Source organism: Sus scrofa, chromosome 5 (genome assembly GCF_000003025.6).
Source record: "Sus scrofa isolate TJ Tabasco breed Duroc chromosome 5, Sscrofa11.1, whole genome shotgun sequence".
Taxonomy (NCBI): domain Eukaryota; kingdom Metazoa; phylum Chordata; class Mammalia; order Artiodactyla; family Suidae; genus Sus; species Sus scrofa.
In genome coordinates, this window is record NC_010447.5 from 100,237,478 (window position 1) to 100,265,076 (window position 27,599).

At 38.7% G+C, this 27,599-nt stretch overlaps 1 protein-coding gene across 25 annotated transcripts in view; it reads left to right on the forward strand.

Annotated features, from left to right (window-relative positions):
- The window catches only part of PPFIA2 (PTPRF interacting protein alpha 2), a 460,439-nt gene that overhangs the window by 418,887 nt on the left and 13,953 nt on the right, over positions 1–27,599 (forward strand). For 15 of the 25 annotated variants that reach the window (XM_021093032.1, XM_021093042.1, XM_021093039.1 and 12 more), the window contains 6 exons: positions 8,373–8,454; positions 12,512–12,712; positions 19,899–19,961; positions 21,215–21,244; positions 22,856–23,049; positions 27,040–27,137. In XM_021093032.1, the coding sequence (XP_020948691.1) occupies positions 8,373–8,454; positions 12,512–12,712; positions 19,899–19,961; positions 21,215–21,244; positions 22,856–23,049; positions 27,040–27,137 (668 nt within the window). The remainder of the gene's footprint in view (positions 1–8,372; positions 8,455–12,511; positions 12,713–19,898; positions 19,962–21,214; positions 21,245–22,855; positions 23,050–27,039; positions 27,138–27,599) is intronic. The other 10 variants (XM_013998107.2, XM_021093037.1, XM_021093044.1 and 7 more) reach the window with 3 other exon arrangements.

The window sequence follows — 27,599 nt, forward strand, 5'->3', positions numbered from 1 at the left end:
GACTTCCAAATGATGGCATTATAGCCCATTGTCTGGTTGAAATTTGAGGAAATCATGTACTTTTTACCCTCCTGACATTGACGTTTATTGGTACCAGATACACTTTATAATTAATAATAGCGTGAAATCTAGTAAATTTACCATTAGTATTATGTAGGGAATATTTATTCTTAGAGCTATATCGTTCAAAAGTAGATTCAGTTGTCAAATTATTTTGACATATTTCACTCTTGGTTCTTACACAGCCGTATATTTATTTCTTCTGGTTATGTCAGTAAGTACTTGTATGTCATGGTACATAAATTAGCCCTAAGTATAAATTTTTCCACCAGAGCATTTCTTTCTTTTCTTTTCTTTTTTTTTTTTTTTTTTTTTTTTTTTTTTTTTGTCTTTTTGCCATTCTTGGGCCACTCCCGCCACTCCCACTTTGGCATATGGAGGTTCCCAGACTAGGGGTCGAATCAGAGCTATAGCCATCGACCTACACCAGAGCCACAGCAACGCAGGATCCAAGGCACATCTACAACCTACACCACAGCTCACTTAACCCACTGAGCAAGGCCAGGGATCGAACCTGCCACCTCATGGTTTCTAATCGGATTCATTAACCACTGAGCCACAGTGGGAACTCCGAGAATCAATTGAACTGAAGCAAATTACAACCAATTCAGTTTTTCCATTCTGATTATATAAATGGGGCTAACCCCCTTCCTCTGTTCAAGATGCAGAACCTCTGTTAAGTAGGGAATAGCAAGACAAGAACACTCATACCTCCTTTTTTTCCTCTTAAAAACTCATAGCTCCTTTTTTTCAACAAGACCTCTTGTTGAGGTCTGAAATGTGTGATAGTGAGAGGGTAGAGACTCTATCAGCCAGGAAGTCAAGTACCTGTATGCCGTAATATAAATGACCAACAAGAAGAGAAATAAAGGTGAGAGACTATCGATGCATTTACTTCTCACAAAGATGTGATTACTACTCTTCTCCTTTTACAGTTAGGAAAAGTTCAAAGAGGTTAACTATAGGATCATTAAAGGGGAGTATGGGGCTTAAGAGAGCTGACTCTGTGACTAGGTTGTTGGAGCTCAAATTCTGGCTCTGCACTACTGACTCTGTGCTCCAAGTGGCCCCTTTGTTCCCCAGTGTCCTCATCTGCAAATATGTATCAAAATGTATCTTATGGGGTTTTTGTGAAGATTAAATGAATCATACATATAAAGCCTTAAGGATACTGTGTCACACATAGCAAGTGATGAATTCATGCCACCTATTATTATCTGGGATCCAGACCTTAATTTGCCTATAGAAACTTTGATCTTTCAAACCATGATATTATATCTCAGAAGAATATGAAGTAGCTCAGATGTATAAGACAGCACATTAGATAAAGTTCTACTATAATACTCACTGTATTCGAGTGTAATAATTGTTTAATTATATTTAAATACAATTTTAAATTTTAAATGGTAAATATAGTTAGTCCTATAACTAGAGTATGAAGTAGTTATATATTTGCATGAAGAGAAAATTAATTCTGCCTGTGAAACTTCTTGGCATCTTAACAGGAAGGTTAAAGCATGACCTGTGTCAGAAAGATAAGTGTGAGTTTACCACAATTACGATGCAAGAAGGATGATCCAGGCAGAAGAAAAAGGCATATACAAAGTAGTGGAAGGTAGAATAGAATGAGGTATTTGGAAAATGCCAAGTATTTCAGTCCTGATTGAGCAGAAGAAGCTTGGAGATAGCCAGGGGCCAGATCACTAGGGTCTTTTTAGTTATCAAAGTTGATGTTTGTTTTCAGGGCAAGGGGGAGATTTTTAAGCAGGCAGCTCTTACAAAAACATCACTTGTGATGGAACAAGATGGAAGATAATACAAGAAAAAATGTGTGTGTGTGTGTGTGTGTATAATATATATGATCTGTGCCACTTTGTTGTATCGCAGAAATTGACAGGACAGTGGAAATCAGCTATAATTGTGTGTGTGTGTGTTTAGAAAGATCTTTCTGTAAGTTGGAACAAGAATGGGAGGTGAAGAATACCAAAGGAGAGGCAGACTCTGGGAGAACATTGCCATAATTTACAAACGGAGGTTTGAGGAAAAGCTTTGGTAATAGTTGAACAATTTACAAAATATTTTGTTAAAGAGGGCACTTTTATCCCTTTCTGTAGCCAATCTGTGAAGCTGCTAAAAACAAAACTCTTGCTTCTTTTTAAGATGCAATAAGTATTTGGATCTTAACAAAAACATAGACTACTTAAAAGTTGCCCTTGGATCAAGGATCCTGGATGGTTGTCAACGCTGAGAGTTTCATGGGTTACAAGATAGCAGTCTTTCAAAAGATATTCTTGGCTAGATAATGCAAAGAAAAATGCATGGTGCAGTAGAAGAGCAAACTCTCATCTCCAGGACTTTGAAGTCTTGGGTGGAAGATGAGGCCCATTCATTTGGTGTTCATCAGCCGTTTTTATGAGTGATGCTGACCTTATGATTTTCCAGAATTTGAATAATAAGTCATTGTGGACTTATTATCCCAGATAATCCCAGATAATCACAAAATGAAAGGAAGTGTTATGATTTAAGCAAACAGAAAATTTTCGATAGGAAGAAGAGAAAGAACTTATCAACTCTGGAAAATGATCCTTTCAAAGATGAATTACTTAGGTTCACATTATTTGCCAAAGTTAGTTTTCAGTTCTAGTTAGAAGTAAGGGAAGATGATTAGAAAGGATAACCACCACTAAACTGAGTTTAGTCTTTGTAATCCAGGTTGAGAAGTATGCTTTAAGCATTCGAGGAAACACTGGAGTGTTTTCAGAGGACAGTGCAATGATAAATAGCTCACGTTTATTGGTTGTTTCCTTTGTGCAAGTCATTGTTATAGTCACATTTCTTACTCACCTCTTAAACCAATCCTCTGAGGTAGGTACCATTATCGACTTCGTATTACAGATGAGGAAACTAAGGCACAAAAAAATAAAGTGGCTTGTCTATGGATGCACAGCTAAGAAGGGAGGGCACCGGGAATCCAGCCCAAGCATTCCGACCTCAGAGCCCAGTGTATTACCTGCTCTGCAGGTTTTTTGGTTTTTTTTTTTTTTCTTGGAAGTGTATTAAAAGGGTAAGAAAGTTGGACAGTGGGTTCAATTAAAAGACTGAGGAAAAAGAATGGTGGCGGTGAACATAGAAAGTAAAAGAAGATAAAATAGAAAATGTGAGTGGGAAATTGACAGGCATTAAGAGGAAAGTGACTGAAATAACCATCCTGAGTGACAGAGGAAATGGTACCATATGGTATTTAAACAGTCAAATCACAAACGTGCAGTTCCAGAATAGCATCCTAGGCTAAGTGGTCTGAGAATAACGTCTCTTTTTATTGCCAGCAGTGAATCATCCACATTGGGAGAAATATGGAAAAGGAGACTTTATAACCCCAATTGTTTGTGAATTTTTGAGTTATGAATGAATTTCACCTCCCAGAGTTTTACATCTTATTGAATTTTTAACTCACAAGTTGTTGTCCCAAACTATAAAGGCACCAGCATAGGAACTTTGTATACCCTGAGACAAAGCAGTCATTAATTGGATTTTTTATAGACCACCTGTATGTCAGATTTTTGTCCTTATAATAAAAATAAAGCTGACCAAATCTCTGACTCAATAAAATGTTAAATGTATTCTAGCGAAAATTGCTTAGGACTAAGAGGCTTATAAAAATAAGTAGTAAATATTGCCCCTGGGGCCAGATTAGGATGGCTTCAGAGAAGACTTATTTTTGTTGTTTCTTGAAAATCAAGATAAAATGAATGGGATGACAAGACAGGAAGTCATGTGGATGTTGTTTAGTGTCTGTCCGTAGGTTAGAAGTGTGAACACACTCCATTGATGAGGTCAAACTGAAATAGTTGAAGAAAGACATAAAACCTGAAAATGAGGAGCCAGACCTATCCATCCAGATTGAATCTTTTAAGCAAAGTCAGACTTAATTAAATTAGTTTAGATTGGGACTTAGAAACTATAAGCCTGGCATATGCTCTTGATTTATTTATATTTTTTACGTACGCTCCATCTTTTATCTATAAGTCCTTGGGTCTGGACATTACTAGGGTTCCACAGTTTGTCCCTGTCTTCAGATCAGGCTCAGTAAATGCCAGCTGCCCTCCGCACATGTCTCTTTGAACTTAGAAATTACTCATATCTGAGTGTTCCTGTGTGTTGGGCTTTCTTAATGTGTCACGTTACATGGGGAGTAACCCAGTAACACCCCTATCAAGGGAGCCTAAAGCCTTGGGGGAAATCTAATGGCATTCCTTCCTGCAGACAGGAATGTGTTTGCTGAAAATATTCAATGACATGAACGATTTTTTTTTCTGATTCAATACGACCTTCCCTTGCCATTAGTATTTTTCTTTCTCCTTCTCTCTCTCTCTCTTTTTCTTTCTTTTTCTTTTTCTTTTTTTTTTTTTTTTTTTTTTGAGTTTCCACAGAGGTAATGATAATCCTGTAGCTGAAACTTCTTCAAGAAGGAAGTGCAACTGAGGCCCTCTAAAAGCTGGTCTAAACCTTGAAATCAAAACAGGTGCCCATAACTATAAAAATGTGTGAATGAGTTTAACCATAAGGATGGTGAAGGAAGGAAGGAAGGAAGGAAGGGAGGGAGGGAGGAAGGAAAGAAAGAGAAGAAAGAAAGAAACAGAAAAAGAAAAAAGAAAAAAAGTATTTCTTCAGGTCTGAATAGAAAAACAGTAATTTAAGACTAAAGTTTGTACTGGGGAGAGTGATCACAGGATTTCTCTGTCACTTAAGCTTTGAAAAGTTTGAATCTAGGGTACAGAGAGAATGCATAAATTTCCACATATGCACTGGACAAACAGATAACACCAGTATATCCAAAACACGTGTTTGTGCCAAATCAGTATTTTATTTAGTATTTCCTAAATAGTTCAGGTCACTGTATCTCTGACAGTGACTTCAAACTATCTGATGAGAACAAGTATGCTTCCGTACAATCAGTGCTATACTTACTGTTAATAGTCTGTTCGGAAGTCATCATGTATTAAACTTAGGGACTTCCAGCAACCATTGCATTACACCTATTGCTCTGTTTTACTAACACTGTCTCTCTCCCAAGCCACTATGTCAGATATATGTCTCATAAGTTGTGTGATGCAGCTTTTTTAGTAATTGAGAAGAATTAAGTGTAATATTGCTTTGAATATTTCAGGACATTTGATACCGCCCTGGGGTTAAGGAGAAGCGGGTCTGGCATTAACATCATATAGCACGCAGGTGTAGCGTAAAATCCAGCCATTACTCCTAATCTGGCCTGTTTTTTCACCATTTCAAGCCTGTCAACTCAAAGCCTGGCCAGCTGAGGACTGAAAGGGTAGAATCCACTGGTCTTGAGCTGTCTTGTCTTACTGTCTTTGCACACTCTCCCTCAAATGATTGTGCTCTGAATGTTTGTGATTTAAACATAACAAAGAAAGCAAAAACAAAACATTTCCAGGGGCCAAATTGTCCAGTGATTTCCCAAACCATTGCATGATAAATTTCTGTTCTGAAAAGGAATAGAACTATTTGAGCACACTAGATCACCTCTCAACCAGATTCTCAGCAGGAATCCCAAACCATATCAGACTCTTGGCATCATCTGGAATGGGGGCTCTTCTGACAAAGTGACTTTTTAAAAAAGACTAAAAAATACATTATAGGATGTATTCACTGAAATAGGAAGCAGTTAAAAAAGACTGAAAAATACATGATAGGATGTATTCACTGAAATAGGAAGCAGCTAAAAAACACTAAAAAATACATTATAGGATGTACTTCCTGAAATAAGCTGCAGCTAAATGTACATGTTCCACTTTCATGACTATTTACTGAGCTCCTCTTCCACGCCTGATCTTGTTCTAGATGCTCCAAGTGCACCTCTGAACAGAGCATGTATATAAAACAGTGGTCCTCCTCGGGCTTACTTCCCATTGTGAGATGACAGACTGAGGAATAAATGACACCATGTGTTAGAAGATAAGGGCCATTGAAGAAATAAGGCAAGGAGTGGGAATAAGGATTGTCTGCCTGGGGTTATAGGGAGAAGGGAAAGAGATCGTCAGAGAGAAGGTGGCATTTGAGTAAATATTTAAGATAGGTGACGGAGTAAGGCATGTGAAGACAGAGAGGACAAGCATTCAAATAGGAGGAACAGCAGATGCAAAGTTTTATGACAGAAAAGGCCTGGGCTGTTTCCGGGTAACAGCAAGGAAACTAGTGTTGCTGGTTGAGGTGGGAGTTGAGTCAGAGAGATGAGGAGGTCGGGTGGACCCCGACAGCTGCTTTAGTTTTTATTTTCAGGGGGACAGGGATTAGTTGGAAATTGATGAGCAGAAAAGTTATATTCCCTGACTTAAGTTTTAACAGGATCACTCCAGCTTATATGGCACATTTTTTTTTTTAAATTTGGAAACTAATCAGAATTTTCACAATTAAAATATTTCAACAACAGCTTCTGTACAACTCATGTAATTCACTTGTAAAAATTTTATGTGCTTCCTAGATGTTAATGCATCTTGACCTGCCTTTCTGCCAAATGTAGCAAAAACCCCTTATGACTGTGTATTTGTTTCTTCCCCTGTAATGCTGTTCACCTGTCACCTGCGGAACCCTCCTTTCCCTACCAGATATAAAGTTAGAACTCTGAATGATGCTGCTCCTTTGGCTCTGTGGGGGCCAGCTCTACACTTTCTTGCACATATTCTGTGTTCGGCCTGCTGCTACCCCTGCACCCTTAGTGTGTATCCTGCTTGGAATGTCATCCTTGTCTCCTTCCCACCAGCCGTTCAAGCCCCGTTGCTACAAAGGCTTCACTGATGTTTCCATTGCACTGCCCCTTTCAAAATCCTCACACTCAGAATCTGCATCATTGTGTTTTAGTATCTATTTGCGCATTGTACGATGTTTTTAGACAGTCTCATATGTTTGCTTTTCCTAACCAGAGATCTCCTAGAAAATTGGGTGCATGTCTATATTTTCACAGGTCTCGGCTCATAATAGGTGCTCAATAAGTGCCTGATACTTGGTTGTTTAACCCTTCAGTCCACGTCTGTCAAGATATCTGTCACAATGAGAGTAGGCTATTTGAATCTGGTTTTCAGTGAAAGAATGTCATTGGGAAGCCTGAGGGAATGGGTGAGAGTAGAGCAAGCCCAGATGAGGGAGCCTCCTCTAGTTTTCAATTCAGATTCCAGTGTCACTGTTCACTTTTCCAGGTGCTTAATAGCTTACATGTGGAATTTACAAATGCTTTCTTACTATCCCGTTAAATGAAACAGCAGTTGATTTTTGTGTCTCTTTAGCTGCTATAACTTTAAGTTTTATTTTGCCTCCCTGTTTCTTTTTCACACTGCATTTTTTGGTAGCCATTGCAAATACTGACTTTTGTGTTAAAAGACATTTTTATTATATGTTTTAATGTAATAATGCATCACAGTAAGAAATTAATAGTGGAAGATAAATGCTTCATTTTGAAGTTCATATATAATGTTAATTATGGATTCCTAAGCATTAATATAGATAGATAGATAGATAGATAGATAGATAGATAGATAGAATGTGTGTAAGATCAGTGCATCTGAGAAATAGAATATACTTTCCAGTATATTCCTAACCAGATATATATCAATTTGAGTTTCAAAGAAAACACATACTTGTTATTTCAATAATGAATGATCTGAAATGGGTTTTGTAAATGGATGTCAAAGGTCAAAGGACAATGACTAAAGATGGATTTGTCCAGGCTCTTTATTTACGTCTTCCTTTTATCAGAAACAACCATTTGTTGCCATTGAGATGTTCTGCTTTCATTAAAACCAGTCATGACTATAAATGGAAATGTGTACAGCACCTGAATGGGGCTAAAATGACCAGCTTGATCTTCTGCTTCTATATACAGGCATTTTATCTGCTATTGAAATAACAAGGGAAAGCAGGCAAGGCAGATGGAAGAAACCTCATTTAGATCCTATAATACGTGCTTGAATATGCATATGTGGGCTATTCTCTTGTTTAAGGGAGGCGACATTTGCTGATAATAAAATTCAGTTTCTTAGTCCATTAACATTTAATGTTTGAATTTTAGTGAGTAAGTGTTGGGGAAAATTATTTTTAGATGTCAATGTTTCATTTCTAATGAAAATCAATGAATGATTTGCATGTATTATTCAAAGGAAGAAGGAATTCTGTTATTTTGTGTTAACTCATAGAAAAGCTTATAAAGGATTATTGGGTTTTTAAAAAACATTGTTATTGAAAGTAATCACAGCCATCTTTTCCTGTATTACCTGACGAGTAATCTTTGCTATATACTTCAGGCATGAACTTCTAGAAGAAGCTCGGAGAAAGGGATTACCTTTCGCCCAGTGGGATGGGCCCACTGTGGTCGCATGGCTAGAGGTAAGAGAATGAAACCAGAAGGCTCTTAACACACTAACTGCTAATTTGATAGTATTTTTAGAGACAGGTAAAGACAGGTTCCTGACATTCTGGTTTTCCAATAGTCTGGAACAGCTCATGTAAGGATTATTTAGGGGCCCATGGGCGTGTTGTAATTTTACTCTGATGCTTTCATGCGATTGTGGTAGAAGGAAACAGGCAATAGGATAAAAGGAACTTTCAGTCAATTCCATCCTCTTCATGTCTAGAGTAAATCAGAAGAAACAATTTTTGAGTGACACTTCCACTGTTGCCAGAAAGTGTCTGTCCCAGTCCATCAGTCCAGGGACCTTCCTTATCAACAGGTTAACAGAGAAGAGCCATCTCCGTATGTTTAATATGTCTGTGTTATTTAAGATGCCACAGCCATCTAATTGTAAGAGAACAATTCCTCTTCTCGTAGGATAATTCCTGACCTTAAACCTCTAAAGACCAGGGGCCAGTTAGAGTTAGACATTTGGGGTAATGCAGGAGACTGAATCCCTTGCTCCTTTCTGTGTTTAGACAGAATGTTTTAATGACACAAGAACTATATTCAGCATTTCCCGTACAACACAAGGGTCTGGAAAAGTGAAATAGTCCCTGAGCAGCGCAGAGGGCAGCAGGAGCAGACCGGGAGAGTGACGGAAAGACAGAGCTGACCACAAAGGCTCCTTCACACCACTTATCAGTAGTTTTCACTGCCCCTTCCACTCACTTCTCTAATGTGGGCTGTTGGCAGCTGCTGCAATACGCTGACGTCAAGGCAAAGAACAGTGCAGTTGCGCTCCGTATCCATGAGCGCCCACTCGTGGATGCAGCCACATTCGGTCTGAGAAGAGACGGAATCTGAGGCTGAGGAGCTTACTGATACTGAGGCCAAGTGGAAGGGCCTTGCGCATCGGCAGCTTTGGGTATCAGGGCATTATGGAACCGATGCCCCAAAGATACCAAGGCACTGATTTATGGACTTTTCTAATTACCTGGCAGAGGCACTTAGACCCTACTGTTTTAAAAGGTTTAGGATTATAAAATAATCCATCTTCATTATCAATCATATCTCATCCAGAGCTGATGAATTAATGAAAGAGGAAAATCAAAACCCATTTAAGTTTAAAAAAAATAGTCTTCTACAGATAAATATATAAATATGGTTTGAATGTTTTCTTGGACTGAGTGAAAGAAACCCCTGTCTTGCTTTATGTATTTTCTCATATCAGTCAGGGAATTTTTAGCTTATTAGTGATCAGAGCTGCTGCTTCCAAATAGGTCTTTACAATTACTATATTTTAAAAATCAATTATAAGTCAAAATGCTTAAGAAAATCCACCTCAAAATAGAGAGCAATTCTTTGTCCAGTTTGACACTAATAAAATGAGCTGCAGCTTGACAGAAAAGTTCGCTACTCTTTCGGCAAGTGATGAACAAATCCCTAATATAAAAATACAGATTTACTGTCATTAAGGTGCTAGAAAATGACAGGCAGTGGACTTCATGCTGATTAAAACTATCCTGAGCACACAGAAATTGCTCATCATGTGCTCCCTAAAGTGACTCAAATTAGAAGATGGGATAAACCAGACGGATGAGCTGGGTGATCCAGTGACTGAGGGCTCCTCGCTCTCACCTCCTCGCATGCACCACCCACAAAGGCTGCTAGGTGGAAATGTCTGACGCTTCACATACCATCTATCAACCCCAAAGTCTTTTAAAAAGTCTTATCACAAGGTAATGGCGGCAAGAATTTGGGGACCATTAACCCATGGGGAAATCCAAATATCTTAGCAGAGAGGAAGGGAGAACAGGTGAAACTCATGAGGAGCCAGTGAAGGTATGTTGAGATGTTTCGTGTCTGTGAACAACTTGAGTTTATAACCTGTGAAGCCAAGTCCCACCTGCTGTCATATCGAGTCCTATCTGTCCGCAAGGCCACTTCCTCGTGCCTGACCTATGGAAGACACCATATGCAGTCATTCACTCTGCCTACCCTCTCTCCTTTCTCTTAGTCACAGACCAGGCCCCATCCATTAAAAGGTGTGACTTTTGGTTTGCTTCCTCTGCCTAGCCAAGCGGCTTTTAAATGTGGCAGAATTTTTTAAATTACAAAAAAAACTTGGGAGTTCCTGCTGTGGCATAGTGGCTTAAGAATATGACTGCAGGGGCTCAGGTTGCTGTGGGGGCACGTGTTTGATCCCTGGCCTGGCACAGTGTTCAAGACTCCGGCTCTGCTGCAGCTGCAGCTCCAATTGGATCCCTGGCCCAGGAACTTTCATACGCCATGAGTGTGGCTATTAAAAAAAAAAAAAAAAAAAAAATCGGTGTTAGCTATCTATTATCATGTGATAAAGTATCCCCAATCTTGATTTTCCTCATGGTTTCTGTGGGTCAGGAATCCAGACATGACTTAACTCCTCCCTCTGTCCAGAGTCTCCCATGAGACTTCAAACAAGGCATCAGCCAGGGAAGCAGTCAACCCCAGGCTTGACTTGGGGAAAATCCAATTTCAGGCTGACTCCGTTGCTTCCTAGATGTGGTCCAGAGACATCTGTTCCCTTCCACGTGGGCATCTCACAGGACGACTCCCAACATGCTGCTGGCTTTCCCCACAGCAAGAGCTCAGAGGAGACAGAGGGGAAGCAGACTAGCAGGAAGGGAGCCCCTGTCTTTTTGTAACCTACTCTGGGCAGTCATACCCCATCCCTTTGACCAAAGTCTTTCCATTAAAATAAGCCGCTGGGTCCAGCCCAAGCCCAGAGGAAGAGGCTGAACAAGGGCAGGAATATCAGGAAGTGAGGTCCTTGGGAGCCACCTTCCAGGCAGCCTAAAGCCGTAGAAATAGAGATGCTGAGTCCTTTTCCATTTTTACAAATGAGGAAGCGGAGGCTGAGGTTGACGTGCTTGTGTGACTCACCAGCGACTGCGAGGGAGTTAGAGCCCAGGCCTTGTGATCCTTGGTCCAAAGCTCTTGGCCCTGCGTGCTGCGGATTACAGTTCTTCTTTCTCTTACTCTCCCTTTTCATGCTCTCTTTCCTTTTGTTCAGTCTGCTCATATCAATACATGACATAACCAAAAGAAATAAAAATCGGTAGTTTGGACATTTCAAGACCAAGATTTAAACTGCTCACTTGCACGTGCCCTGCTTCTTACTCATAGCTAATGATAGGGCAGGTCGGGGGGAAAGGAAAGAATATTCCTCACTTTCGTGTTTGTGATTGAGGTGCTACAACCCGGTGCGTGTGAGTTGGCATTCACCCACTGCTCCAGATGTGTGGCGGGCTTTATCTTAGGCTCACTGCACTGCTAATTCAATGGTGTTTCCAGAGCCTCACAGCAAAGTTGAAAAATCAGAATCCCTAGTTGCTAATGCATTATTCACTTTGTTACTCTCTTTAGCTAACATTTTCCAGACATGTTAGTCTCTCCCATTAGCCCATCATTTCATTCTCCAAAAAGTATTTTCCTATTTGGTACCTCATTGAGCTCGTGCACCTCTCACATAGTACAGGTAGGTAGATCGGAAGTCGGGATTCACCACGCTACAGCCTCTGCTCAAAATCGCAAAATCTTTCTGCGCCAGAATTTCTCTCTGCCCTCAGAAGTCCAAAGGAGAGTTGCACATGGAAGTCCTTCACTAAGCAGATATTGATTGAGGCTTTACCAGGGTAAATCTCTTCTTCTTACCCTTAAATTCAAGAAAGGATTTGGTGTGGTACAGCTGTGATTTTAATCCCTAATCGTATAAACTAGTTGTTAAATTGCAGACCCTGAAGACTGAGTGTGCAATCTTTATTTCCACTACTGCCTAACGGATATTTGTAAATAAATGATTTAACGTCACTGTGCATCGGGCTCCTCTGGGGGAGAGAGTAATAGCATCTCTTGCGTGGGGTCGTGGTTAATAAATGAGTCCATGCAAGGAAGGTACTGGGAGTCACGGCTCGTAGGGAAGAGACACCGCATCATTTCATTCTCCTAAAAGTATTTTCCTGTTTGTTAACTCTTGGTGTCATCTGCCTGTGTCTTTCCCCCCTTCCTCAGCTCTGGCTGGGGATGCCTGCTTGGTACGTGGCAGCCTGCCGCGCCAACGTGAAGAGCGGTGCCATTATGTCTGCTTTGTCAGATACTGAGATCCAGAGAGAGATCGGCATCAGCAATCCGCTGCATCGCTTAAAGCTCCGGCTCGCCATCCAGGAGATGGTCTCCCTCACCAGCCCTTCCGCGCCTCCCACCTCCCGAACGGTGAGTCTGCGCTCCTTGCCTCTCCCAGTGCTGCGCGGGCCGCCCCGTCTCCGAGGCCGCAGAGCGGACCTGTGGCGGCGCACGCTTCAGTGTCAGCATCAGTTATTCTGAGATCTGGCTTGCTCGTCATTCACCTTGCTGCTCCCTTCAATAGATGTGCAGTTGAGGAGCTGTCCTATCAGCCTTGAAGGCAGCAACAAAGACAGACGTTCGAGCTCGCCTTTAGACTAAAGCTGAGTTCAAGCCACAGGACCATGAGTTTTCTTTTCAGGATATTTTTTTCTTTTTAACACAGTCCAGTATCTCAGCTGAGCTGCAGGCGTTAGTGTTTTCCGAAGATGTAATGCTAAACGCACCACTTCTTAAGCAGTTTTCCTAATTATGCAAGTTCCCCAATTTTTAATGTTTGCCAAATACCAAGTTGCAATATTTTCCTTCAAAACCTGTTTGCCTCATATGTACACCCCTATTCCTCTCATAATTTTGTCCCTATCTTAATATTAGGAAAGAAAAAATGTCTAAAAAAGGCAAGCTAGATGACAAATTTAGACACTGAGGAAAAACTCCCAAATAATATTCATTCTTTCTTCAGTCCTTTCCAAAATTATATCTTTTTATAATTATATATAATTATGTACATAATTATATTTTTATCTTTGCTGATAATGGTATGGTTTCTGATATTAACTGGACTTTTCTGGTCTCATGTCTTATACAAAATAATAAAATATGGAAGGAGGCAAATTTGAATAGGGGGTAGAAGATAGAAAAGTGAGTGATATTACTTTACTGTAGTTTTCAGGCACAAAACAAAGTTGAATTTTTAATATATAGTCTTAAACATAGACCATAAATTAGAAGATTTGCTTCATTTTTATCACATATATCCTTGTATTCTTTCACAATTTACCAGATTCTAATGCTAGATATGCAAGTTCAAATTTCTGTATATTTCCATTTTGACTTCTTTCTAAGTAACATGTAAGGGACAAAAATTTAACAAATTCTTATGTATAACTTGTTGTGTAACATTTTTAAATGAATATAAATGTTGTATATGATAGCCGAATAATTATCGAAGCTAAGAAATAATTCAGAATACATTTAAAATAAAAACTGAGCAGGTCATTAAAATAGTTACTAGATATTGAATTCAGATCTGATGATGAGTTTCAGGAACAGCTTCCAACTGAGAGAGAAGTATGATGGCTGGTTTATATCAACACTCTCCTCCCAAAACCAAACTCGAACAAAAATAATTAAAATTCCTAATCTTTGAAAAGTAAGAGGAACAGAAGTCCCAACTCAAGATGAAAAATTGAATACAATTTATTTCTATTTAGCATCCTAACCTATTTCTTAATGGAAAATAGAACAATTAAGCACTATTTTTTTGAAACTACCTAAAGAAACTAAAGGAACTTACATCCCAAACTATTAAGGGGAAAAGAGTGCACTCAGTTGTTGAACAGTCAGATGTGAAGAGAGCTTCCGAGACGCTGCCTGATCTCATCTCAGTTCACCTCTGAGGCTTTATTTCCTCCAGTCAGGATCCCAGCCGTTCAGAACTACTTTCAGTTTTCTAAACTTCTGTGATGTCGGCTGTATGAGCTTTTTCGATTACCTCTCCCTCTGCCGGGAACGTTCTTTCCACTCCAAGATGCCCATCGTCCTTCATCTAGTGATGCCTGAATGTCCTTCCTCTAAAAAGTTCACTAAAGCCCCACAGTCTGGGTTTGCTTCCTTTCCTGAGAGACCCCTCTGCATATTTTTAAAAGCTACTTTATAGTTTTCTGTTCTTGATTCATCCCGCACTCGGCCAAGCACGTATAGGATCAGGTCTTCCCTGTCCCTAGGCCTTAGCTGGGTGCGCAGCAAGTTGTAGATAACTAGTAAACACGCATCATTAAGTGATGGCTGTACAAATTGCTCTGTACCCACCATGACAGAGGGCATGAAGGATGTACAGCCCTGACCCCAGAGAGGGCAGCCACACTAAGAAAAGGAAGACAAGGTCACCAGTAGGCTGAGCAGAAGATGACATAGGTTAACTCCTCAGGGTGAGATAGGAGCAGAGGGCTGTGGAGTCCCAAAGAAGGAAGGAGAAACCACTCTGGCTGAATAAGGCTTCAAAGAGGAATTAGCATTTGAAAGACCGGTAATATATTGTTAATTAATTATTAAAATGATTAATATTTTCACTAGTAACTTTTGATAGCGACTTTTCCATTCTATCTTTTTTGTTATGTTATAAAGATGAATTCTTTTCACATATTATTTTATACTTTCCTTTTAAAATTTGGTAATATAGCATGAACGTTTTCCTCATTTATTAAATATGCAATTCTAGTATCATTTTTATCTCCTTAATAGAAATACCATAATGTATTTAATCAAGTCCTTAATATTGGAGAGTTTGCATATTTAACAATTTCATCATATTTACAACAGCATAGTGGATATACATGTAGTTATACTGTTGCATTAACTGAGATTATTTCCATAGAAATATCTATATAGAGGGCAATTGTAATTTATTACCTTTTTTTTTTTTTTTTAAATCTGGCCGTACCACGGCATATGGAGGTTCCCAGGCTAGGGGTTGAATTGGAGCTGTAGCTGCTGGCCTACACCACAGCCACAGCAACTCAGGATCCAAGCCGTGTCTGAGACCTACACCACAGCTCACGGCAACGCTGGATCCTTAACTCGCTGAGCGAGGGCAGGGATCCAACCCACATCCTCATAGATGCTGGTAGGGTTGGTTAACCACTGAGCCACGACAGGAACTCCTGTATTCTTATTATTTTAACCCTTAATTGCCAAATTGTATTGTATAGTCTTTTTTCCTCCCTTTGTCAATGTTAATGAAAATAATGCTTACATTTACATTTTTAAAATTACTGGTAAAAAGTTTTTCATGTGCTTATTTATTTTAGCATTTAAATGAAATACCTTTTCCATTTTTCTATAGGATTATAGGAATATGCAACTTCTTACTAATGTGTAAAAGCTCTTTATTCACAGAAGACATATGCCCTTTGCCAAATACTGATGCAAGTTACATAAGAGATAAGTTGTCTCTGTTTGCTTTAAAAATACTCTACTGAGTGCTTTTTGTTTCTTTTACTCCATGTACATGGAGGTATTTCCTTATTTCCAATATATTTAAAATATGATTTGCTTTGCAAAAAAATGCATATGAAACTTCTAGTAATTAATACACCGTGTAAGGTGAAGACTAAAACATTTTTAAGTCATCACCTAAAATTATATATTTGGATTCACACTTTTTTTTTAAACACGTGGCGCACCTATGGTGCATGGAAGTTTCCTGCTCAGGGATCAAACCAGAGCCACTGCAGAGACACCACCAAGTAGTTATGATGTGAGCCACAGGCAAGTCCAAGATTCACACTTTGAAAATACAAGTGGAGTTTTGTTTTTTAAGAAATGTTATTTTGTCTCCTAGAGCCCTGCAAATAGTTCTGATCATAGAAGATTTTCTCTATGTGTAGGTTTGGGTTTGTGTTTGGTGTCCTAGGCCAGGTGTGTCTGGTTCATTCATTCAAGTTTTAAAAAGAAAAAAGAAAAAAAAAAAAAAAACTTGAAACCTTTTTTGAAAAAAATAACTAAAACCTTAGCAGAACTCTGATTCTGCCCCCTTTTCATCCTGTCTAGATGAAATGGGTTGGACCAGGGAAAAAGCTGGAGTTTACCTTTATGTTTCTTTGGGCCTATAGCCCTAATCTTCCAGGCTACTGTTACTGCAGAAGGCCTCTTGCATAATAGCACAGAGATGGGAATTTCAGGTAATTGAAATATTGGGTTAAAGAGGCATGTCATAAACATAAATATATTCTTTAAATACTTAGAGGAAAATGTGTAAGTGTTTTAGATGAAATAACCACAACTTGGAGTTCCCACCGTGGCGCAGTGGTTAACGAATCCGACTAGGAACCATGAGGTTGCGGGTTCGATCCCTGGCCTCACTCAGTGGGTTAACTATCCGGCGTTGCCGTGAGCTGTGGTGTAGGTTGCAGACGCGGCTCGGATCCCGCGTTGCTGTGGCTGTGGTGTAGGCCGGCGGCTACAGCTCTGATTCGACCCCTAGCCTGGGAACCTCCATATGCCGTGGGAGCGGCCCAAGAAATGGCAAAAAGACAAAAAAAAAAAAAAAAAAAAAAAGAAAAAGAAATACTACATCATCATTTTCAATTATCAGTATGTGTTCTAGTAGGAGTATGGTGTTCTTGCCTATTTAACAGACATATAATCTGAAATTTCGAGAGGTTTAGGAAATGCCCTGAGGAGTTGCAAGAAGTGGCGCTACTGGAACTCAAGCCTCTGGGTTATAATTTGGTAGATTTCCAGATAATTGAAAGTTTAGACATCATCTGCTGGGCTCAGGTGATATTAGCCACAACACCCATGAGCACTGATGTGCACTCTCCAGCTCAAATACCGAGGGTTGCAGCATGCACCCCCAAAGGCAGTGAGTAAATGACCTTCAGTGACTGACTCCCAGAGAACCAAGCCAAATCATATGATACTTGTCCTTTATGCTTTTCCAGTCTACTTTTTGAACTCTGTATTCTTGGACCCAAGGCATCAGTGTCCTCTGTCCTTTTGTTGCTCAAAGTCTCCCACTGAGCTAGTCTCTGGGATGTGCTCTTTGCTGAAACACCCATGCTCTAAAGCACCCCTGTTGACTTACCCAGATGAAAGTTCCAGCCTTTAAACTGAAGGTGAAAGGCAAGAAATCTGAATATTGACTTATTACACATGGGCTTCTTTATGAAATAAACTTACTAAATCAAACCTCAACTCAGGCCTAATTGATTGGATGGTGTAGAAGTTATTTTATGGGCTACTTTACTAGGCTCTAGAGCCAGCATGCTCCTCATAAGTAAAACTGCAAAGCAAAAAGAACAATTTCCAACCTCAGAAAGTTTGCCAACTGTACTTTAGAAGATTGCCCTGAAAATATACTAATGTGGAATGTAAAGATACAGAGAAGAACACAGCTTCCAGCTTCCTGCCCACCCCCGAATATCATGATGGATGGGCAAACAGAGACTTTAAAACAACCTGTGTAAGAGGGATGCATGTGTGGTTCCCGTCTTGGATAATACCGGTCACGTTTCTCAGGGAAGTTCATTATTTGGATTCACAAACAAGATCGAATCCACAGAAATCATTGTAAAATAAGTGGCTTAAATGAATCTCCTCTCGGGTAGCTGTCACTGAAGCTCACTTTCAACAAACAGTACAGCGTCTCAGGCAAAACAGGGTTGTCACTGGGTGTAAAGGAACTGTGACAGATGAGCATGAAGTTCTTTTTAGCATAGTACCCGCCTCACCAAGTCAGTGAAGGCGATTGCTGCCAAATAATTTAATGATTCATATATTCATATGCAACCTTCTATTCATAATGAGCCCCATTTCCAGAATCTAGGAATAGAAGGCAGGAGAGTCTAATGACATGGTGGCTGCTGTATCCTAAATGTATTTTACAGGTGTGCACAGTTTTGTCTTATCTATATTCAAATTTCCAAAATGGCAGGAGCGGGTGAACCCGTACGTACATATGATGCTAACCTTTGAGGTTTTCATGCCTCTACGGTTTATTTATAATCATGACTGTTCCCTGCTCAATTCCCTTTTGTTTCTCCACTATATACCTAGGTAATTCTCTTATACATGAGATTTACCTTATATCAAATCATACTATTCAGTTTACATGTGGTTATCTGTCTATTAAATCACATCGTGTACGATAGAATAGAAGTCAGTGTGAACTATGCATTGGTCGCAAAGGCCGGATAGATTTATAGTGGTGACTTATGTTAGGGCATCCGCTTTGCTCCTTCCAAATCTCTTAAAACTAGACCCCTTATAAAATAAGTGTCAAGACATAAATAGGATATAAATTCCACCATAACTACACAATTGATGTACGTGGACCACATTGCCGTGTGTATCAAGACTTCCCAAGACACGGGGGGATTTGATGGGAAGTGGTTCCGAGTGGTCTCGGTGCTACTAAGTGGACCTTGGTTTAGAAATTGCATGTGACTCCATGTGTAAAGCAAATAGCTTGGGTCATTTTATTTAGAAAGCAAACAGTAACAGAATAGTGCCTGCTAGAGGGAAAATTTCCCTTTACCTTGTATTCTTCTCTGTAACGGTGTAGGTGCTGCTGAAAAATTAGGAAACCTAGATTTTGTGATTTCTGACAATATTGAGTGGAAAATATATTGTATTAAATCAAAAATAACATTTCCCTCCTTTTTTCTCTGTAAAAATAGAGGAGAACAACATACTTAGTGAACTGTCCAGGGAAGAGGTCATTTGGGAAAGGCTGATACTGGCCTCCAGACAGGGTATGAGAGCTTTTAGCTTCGTACTGAAGACCAGTTTTCTCTTTCTAAGGACATGGAAGCATCAAAACTTTGTAAATGAAATAGTGGCAATAACACAACAAGATCCATGTGCCTTTGTTTACTGAAGAAAAAATAAATACTCTTCTGTAGACCAAATTTATTCATTTCTCCATGATTACAAAAAGTTGGATCCAATAGCCACACACCTTTGAAATGAAAATTTTGATTAAGCCTTTTTCCTGATTAATATTACAAAGTATCATTTTAAATCTATCCCACATGAGCTTCACAGCATGCCTTTTTTTTTTTTTTTTTTTTTTTTTTGGTCTTATTGCCTTTTCTAGGGCCACACCTGCAGTATACAGAGGTTCCCAGGCTAGGGGTCCAATCGGAGCTGTAGCTGCGGGCCTACACCAGAGCCACAGCAATGCGGGATCTGAGTCCTGTCGAGACCTACACCACAGCTCACAGCAACGCTGGATCCTTAACCCACTGAGTGAGGGCGGGGATGGCTCACGGCTGGGGAGGGATCGAACCCACCACCTCGTGGTTCCTAGTTGGATTCGTTAACCACTGAGCCAGGACGGGAACGCCTTTTTTTGGCCTCTTTCAATTTAACCTCTTTACGTAGATAAAGAAAGGGAGCTCTGAGAAACCAGCAATGCTGTCTCTTGTGCGTGCTGTAGAGCAAAAGCTCTAGCCCGTTCCGTGGTACCATTCGCTTACCGTGCTGCTGCCTTTCTTCTTTACCTCTGCTTCCCTTCCGTGGACCCACGGCTTCCCCTCGGCCTCCTCACTAGCCTTCCGGCAACGTTTGGGTGACCCATGAAGAAATGGAGAATCTTGCAGCTCCAGCAAAAACGGTTAGTTTTGATGACTTTGTTGAACATGAAGAAAAGTTATTTTGCTGCTATTTGGACGGAAAAGCAATTTTGTTTGTGATAGAGCAGAGTAATGGAGTATGTTGACCCTGCGATTGGCAATGATAACTAACACTTTTCATCGTGGTTTTATTTCACTCCACTGAGACATTTTTAAATGAGGCAATACCAGGTTGTCATATGTGGTTAAGGTAAGAGTAATATGCAAACAATAGCCAAGAATTTAATAACATTTATTGATCCATTTTGCAACACTGGAAATTTTTGATAACACATATCACTTAACATTGAGGATATTCACAAATAATGCATGTTACCAAAGCCAACTGAACTTGTTTCTCATACTTGACAATCTCAGATACAGAGCTTCCTCCCCATACCCCAAGGCAAAGTGTTCTGTTTATATTTTATTCAAAGCCCAGGCTTAAAGAAATTCACGGTGACTCTGTAATTGTCAGCTTTTAAAAATGACATATTAAAAAATATAATATTACATTCATATTTATAGTCATTTCTCATTTAAAGTAGCAAATATAATATTACATTTATATTTAGAGTCATTTCTCATTTAAAGTAGCAAAGTTGGGCATGCCATGTATTTTATTCTTAGCAACTTCTCTTTAATTTAATATCCTTTCAATTTTGTCCCTGTTTGAAAGATTATCTAGTTTATGATGAATAAAAATGCCAGTGTCATGTACTGAGTACATTTCTAGTTAGTTTGTTGTGCTTTGTCTTTTCTTGTTTAGTTTTGTTGTTAGAAGGATGCAGTTACTTTGTCCACCTCATTAATTTATGTTATGTAAGGTTTCTCCACCATAGGTATATATACCCACTGGCATATTGTCTATGTGTATGAATATAATCAGAAATTTTTACTGTAACATTACATTTGGAAAATTTCACACTTTTAAGGCTTAAAAAAGGTTTAGAATGACCAGGTCAAGTGTATCATGAAAATTCCATGAGTCATATGTGTGTCTTCGATGACAATCAGTTAGAGACTGTGTGGGTGTCCTCCTAGTCATCCTTGAATTGCTAAAATGTAGACCTGAATTGTCCCTGAATTGCTCCAATGCAGATCTGAATAAGGATCCATATACTTATTTGCCTATGTCTTACTTAACGTTTTTAATAACAATTTTACTTCTACTAGAAAAGACTGACTGACCGTATTCATTTGAGATTAATTTATATTTATCTGCTTTATTAATCATTTCCTGCTGCTAACACAGAAAGAATCTGAGGAAGGAAGCTGGGCCCAGGTAGGAATTTCTTATGCTTTAAACCAATATCATGTTGTAGGCTATGGGGATATAAAGCAAGAAGATAGTATGTCATAATATTATAAATCTTCGCTTAGGTTAAGATTAGGCTAATTGTATGTTTGACTTTATTATGTTTAATACAATGTAGGTCTTTTAAAATCACCACGTTTTGCCAAGATAATTATCATTTCATACCTGGCCTCTTTTGAAAGGAAAATTTCCTTTCTCTTTTAGAAGGATGAACTGTAACTTAAATTTCTTGGAAATCACCCCTGAATATAGTTAATCAGGAGTCATTTATGTTGGATGTAAGTAGGGGTCAGGGGAGATTTTAAAAAAAGACTTATTTGAAATCACATATGTTCTAAAGTATAATGGAGAGTGTGTGAGAAATGAAGTTGGAGGGACATGAGATAGGCTGCAACTGCAGTTCCATAGCCACTCCCAGTTATTGAGATGGCATTATGAGCCGAGCATTTGTACCGTGAACACACATGTATGTTTGCAAGGAAGCTGCTCCTTTTTCAACATTTCTACATGTTGTATAACTAAAAGAATTAACGGGTTCAAGGTAATATGATTCAAACTTTATAGGAAAATTTTTGACAGTTATTACTAGGACTTACACCTAAACATTTAATAAATTAAATGAGGATTTCATTTTTTTGAGAACGTACAAAACATGAGGTTGCATGAGGTTTTTACATTGCATGAGGTTTTTACGTTGGTAAGGATTTCATTTTTTGAGAACGTACAAAACAAGGGAAACACCTAGGTTTTCATTAGAAATATATTAGTTATAATTGTGAAATTTTTTGCTAAGGAGCTAGATAGAAAACATTGTCAAATTAAGAGAGTGGTATTCCTTTTAAAAAATTGCTTTAGAGGTGATGATGGATTTGGGGTTTTCCATTTGGTTTGTATGAACCGTGTTTGGTAAGATCAGTTCATACTATTATATTAAAGAATTAGATTATGTCTTACCTTTTGATTATGCCCTGCTTCAAGTACAGAGCATATTCTGATTGATTCCTAAGAAAGAATGCTTACATCGACTTTTATGGCATACTGGCTGCATGTGTGCCTACAAAAATTGCCCACAGAAAGCTTCAGCATTCTGCCTCTCTAGCCTCGTGGCTCCTTTCTCTATTCGCTTACTGCGGTTTCTATGTTCATATCAAGATTTGCCATCACATCATAGCAACGGCACTAGGAGCACCAAAGAGAAGGAACTGATGAAGTACTGGCTGACAGATAAAAATAAAACAAATTAAATGAATCTCTCCATACAAAGGAAGGATCTTGAAGCTCAGTATTTGTATTTTACCATTCACTTTAACTTTATGATGAAAAGTGCATAGTTGAACACCATGCAGTTCCTTTTGAGAAAACAAAGTGAAAACAATTCTCTTTAGGCCAGTACCTTGACGCACGTGCAGAGCTCCATTTTGCACCAAAGTACACCACATAGGCAGAGGCGAGATAGTGTTTCCACTTTGTTTCAATATATGGTAGCAGTTAAATATGGGTTGCAATGGCAGACAGTATCCTCCAATTACCATCTCATTTTATTGGCTAAGAACCTTGACTGCTATAAAACAATTCTAGTGTCCTGTCTTTCTGCAGACCCTGGCGTATGGAGATATGAACCACGAGTGGATTGGAAACGAATGGCTTCCCAGCCTGGGGTTACCGCAGTACAGGAGTTACTTTATGGAATGCCTGGTAGATGCAAGAATGTTAGATCACCTCACAAAAAAAGATCTCCGCGTCCATTTAAAAATGGTGGATAGTTTCCATCGGTAGGTTTTTCCAAAGCGTGATTAAAGTGACGCGATAAATAACGTATGTATTACTAGAACATAAAGAGTTATTTAAGAAATACAGAATACGTGCTCTTTGAAACATCTGTGTACATCTACCTGGCAAAATATTTGTATGCAGCAAATTGCCAGAGTGGTCTTATGTAGAGCTGGATGCATGTTCTAGGCCCAAAGTTCATGGAACTCTTCAGGACAAATTTTTCATACAGCATAAATCATTTCCCCCCTACATCTTTAGGAAATTTCATGTTTATGATTTGTATTTCTGTGTTTTGTATTAGAAAATTATTTATTAAGCATAAAATTAATTTCAACTCTATAGGTAGATGTGATTATAAATTATATAATTTAGGGATATACTATAACAAATTTTGAAAAGGGATTCTTCTCTGAATAACATTCTTTTTTTGTATAAACCTTTTACTGATATTGCTTATTTGTATACTAGTTTTCAGGAAAAAAAAATACTGCATGGTCTATGAGACAGTAGGAAAAACAGATAATTAAAAAGCAAATAAAAATTCTTTTTTTCAAATTATTTACTTGGGGGTAAAAAAAGACTTGTTATAACACCATGTCTTAAATGTTATGTTGTAGCCTGATATCTTTGTAGCTTATATGCAGAATTGACAGTTGGAGTATAATTATTTCACATGTAGTTAGTTATAATAAAGTCATAAATATAAATATAGACAAATTTGGCTTAGCAAACTATTTGCACACATCCCGCCCAACATTTAATTAGGGACTGAAGTGAAAATAGTATAAAAATCATGACAAAGTTAAGATAAAGAGACAATAATTGAGAGTTTTCAGTCAAATTTATCAAAATGTTTTGAACCTTAATACAGTTGTTGGCTCTGCTGGATTAAATTTAGGAGAGATACATACAAAAAATCATGTTTAGAAACCATGAAAATGCTGAATAGAGAATCCATGCTTTAAAAGCAGTTCAAGTGAAAAATATGTGTGTTATAGTTGAAACAAACATCTCAGTTCTGGTTAATGGCTTGACAGGGCATATTTAGATTATGTTATGGGCAGGCACAATAAACATCCCACCATATAGTGAGATGACAGTAAGAAACTATTAAATTTATGGACATTAACTTATTATTGATGAAGTTATGAAAGTCTGGGGAAAGGAAGGAATTAAAGGTAGCGTGGATAAGGGAAGACGAGGTAAGTTTTCTTATGTTTTAATATCATGTGATAGAAGAAGAATATTTACTCTCTTGAACATGTACTTTTTCTATAGGTTTAGAGAAAAGGCTGAGGGTTTTATGTTCAGTACACAAAGCGACTTTGTATTGCTCTTAATTGCTCTGTGGCACACACATGGTGAGGCAGCGAATTCCCTGTCACTGACCATTTAGGCCCTCGAATTTGGTGTGGTTGCAGGAGATTTTTCAATGCTAAAATTAAAAAAGAAAATGTATTATAGTTCTTTTACAACGTTCTGTCAATTTCTGCTGTACCGCAAAGTGGCATTATCCTCTGTCAGGCTCCATCGTAAGTGACTAGATAGAGTTCCCAGGGCTACACAGCAGGATCTCATTGCTGGTCCACTCCAAAGGCAATAGTTGGCATCTACGAACTCCAAACTCCCCGTCCCTTCCCCTCCCTCCCCCTCGACAACTACAAGTCTGCTCTCCAAGTCCATGAGTTGCTTTCTTTTCTGTAGATGGGTTCATGTGTGCTGCATATTAGAGTCCGGATAAAAGTGATTTGAATACTAAAATTTTTGGTAACACTTGTGCCTATGTTTCTTCATCACTATAAGAAGCACAACCTTTCACTGCTTTTTCAGTATAGTACAGACGGTTAAGCCAGTGACCAAGTGTTCTTTTAAAAACAAAAAAGTTACTCACCTGGCAGAGTTCTTGTTTGTTCTGGGAAATACACAGCCTTCATCTTTATAGACTGCTTAGCTCGGACGTGAAGCAGGTAATACCTTACTGCATGCTATACATCCCATTGCCTTCACGGCCCAGTGTTCCCTCTGACCAGACATCGCTCAAACAAAATAGATCCTCTTTGTAGCACAATTTTACCTTACTTACAAAAACTCAACAGAAATTAAGCAAGAGCCAGTGTCTAAATGCAACCTGGCTCGTCTGTGATGGTGAGGCCATCAGAACTATCTGGTGTGCCACTGAATTAGTTTGCTCAGGCTAGCGTAAAAAATCTCACAGATGGCTTAAACCACAGAAACTTATTTTCTCACAGATTGGCAATCTAGAAAACAGAGGTTACAGGGCCATGTTTTTGGTTTCTGCTCCTTGGCTTGCAGACGGCTGCCTGCTCACCGTGTCCACACATTCTTTCCTGTGTGTGCCCTTCCCAGGTTTCTCTGCGCGTCCAAATTTCCTCTTCTTAGAAGGACACCGTCCTACTGGATGAAGGCCTACCCTGATGACCTTATTTTAACCTAATTACCTCTTTTAAGACCCAATCTCCAATTAAAGTCACATTCTGGAAGGCTGAGGGCGGAGGGCTGCGACATAAAAATAGTAGGGAACACAGTTCATCCAGTAACATCAATTAATGTAAATTTCACTGCCTTTTCCTTTGTCTCCGAAATGTCTGGGCTCTGCATTGTTCTTACTAAAATACAGAGCTGGAGTTCCCTGGCAGGCAGTCGGAGGTTAAGGATTTAGTGTTGTCACTGCTGTGGCACAGGTTCTATCCCTGGCCTGGGAACTTCTGTGTGCTGTGGGCATGGAAAAAAAATAAATTGATCAATGAAATAAAATGCAGGGCTTAGAAATGCATGCAGCACTTAAGAATAGCCGGAGCAGTGTGTATGTCTAAATTTGACTGTAATTCTAAACATTAATGATATCTATAAAAATCAATACTCTTTAATTCTTGAGGCTTAGAGATTATATATAAAAGATGTGGCATGCTAGGCCTAGTATTCCGCATCTTTTATATATTTATATCACTAAGTCTTCTTCTTTCTTCTCTCTGAACATCTCTGGTTGCTTTTCCCCCACACTTTCCATGTCCTTATTTTGACATTTATTTGAACAGGACTGCTTCCTTAACTCATTTCCTTGCCCCCAGAATTATCTCTTTTCCCCCACCTCCTGTTTTGCTACCCGATTACACCTTCTTAAACCAAAACCTCTTATTGCTATTTTTTTCTCCTGTGAAAACCAGCCCATCCGTAAATTTCTGTCACGTTGACGTGTTCCACATGTCCTCTGAAGGCAAAGGTTTCTGAAGGTGACCCCGTTTTCCTGGTGAAATCATCTTCCCCCTTACGTCCCAGCCTGGGTTTTCAACTCTGGACCGCGCATCGCACCATCACCACACACCTGACGTTGCCTCAACAATCCGAAGTTCATGGTGCTTCACACCCTTTAATAACCCTTCCTCTGTCTTATCCCTTACGGATCAGTCAATTTCCTGCCCTTCCACAATATCCTTTCAACACGGACTTTCAGTGTCTACTGACCTGCTGCTCCCTTCACGTCACTTGGAATCACATAGAGTTGGCGGCTCTTCATTTTGGTATTTGGTTCTATGTGTTATTACTTAACGGATTCATGTTTTTATATTATTTTTTCTCTTCAGCTTAAAAGGAGAGTATCTGTTTCTTATAAATTCCTTCTTGTCTCCATAACAGTGATTCTTTCAATTCTTTTCAAATGAGCAAAATGTTCATTTATTTTCAATAATGTTGAAATAGCCTGATGTGAAACAAAGGTATATGGATGGACCAGCATAATCCAAGATTGTTTTTAAGACTATGGTTTTCTTATTTAAAAAAAACCAAAAAGTTTTTACTCTTTAGAAACACTCTGTGCTTAAAATAATTTTATTTCCTTCCCATTCTAAAGTATCTAACTACAAATGGAATTTACTAACCTGTTGCCCAAAGAAGTAGTGCATGGTGTTGACTGTGCTTAATCATCTACCGAGTAAACTCAATGTGTTCTCTTCTTTTTTAAATAAAAACAGAACAAGTTTACAGTATGGAATTATGTGCTTAAAAAGGCTGAATTATGACAGAAAAGAACTAGAAAGAAGACGAGAAGCAAGCCAACATGAAATAAAAGGTAAATTTCTTCATATCTAATGCCTTTTTATTTCTGGGGTTTTAAGGTTTCACTTTTATGAACCTAAAATTCTGATGTGTCGCAGTTGTCATTAAGTAACATAAGTATTCAGCTAGAAGAGTGTTGTAATTATTTTTTTGTATAACTTTTCTGATTAAAATTCAGAAAAGGACAGTATCACTTTATGAGATGGATATCCCATTTGGGGAATATTCCTGGTTTTCTGAATTGAGATTTATTCCTCTGAACCTATTAATTATACATTCTGTTGCTTCTAAAGATGTCTCCATGTAGATATTTTTTGGTCAAACTTTAATAGAACATTCTCATTATGATTCAGAGAAATATGGTATATAATTTATTTATAGCAGTTCATTTTGATTTATTCCATTTGAATTTTATTCTGGTGCCTAGAAATTTTATTTTTATAATATAGTTATTGAAATTAAATAGGGATCTTTG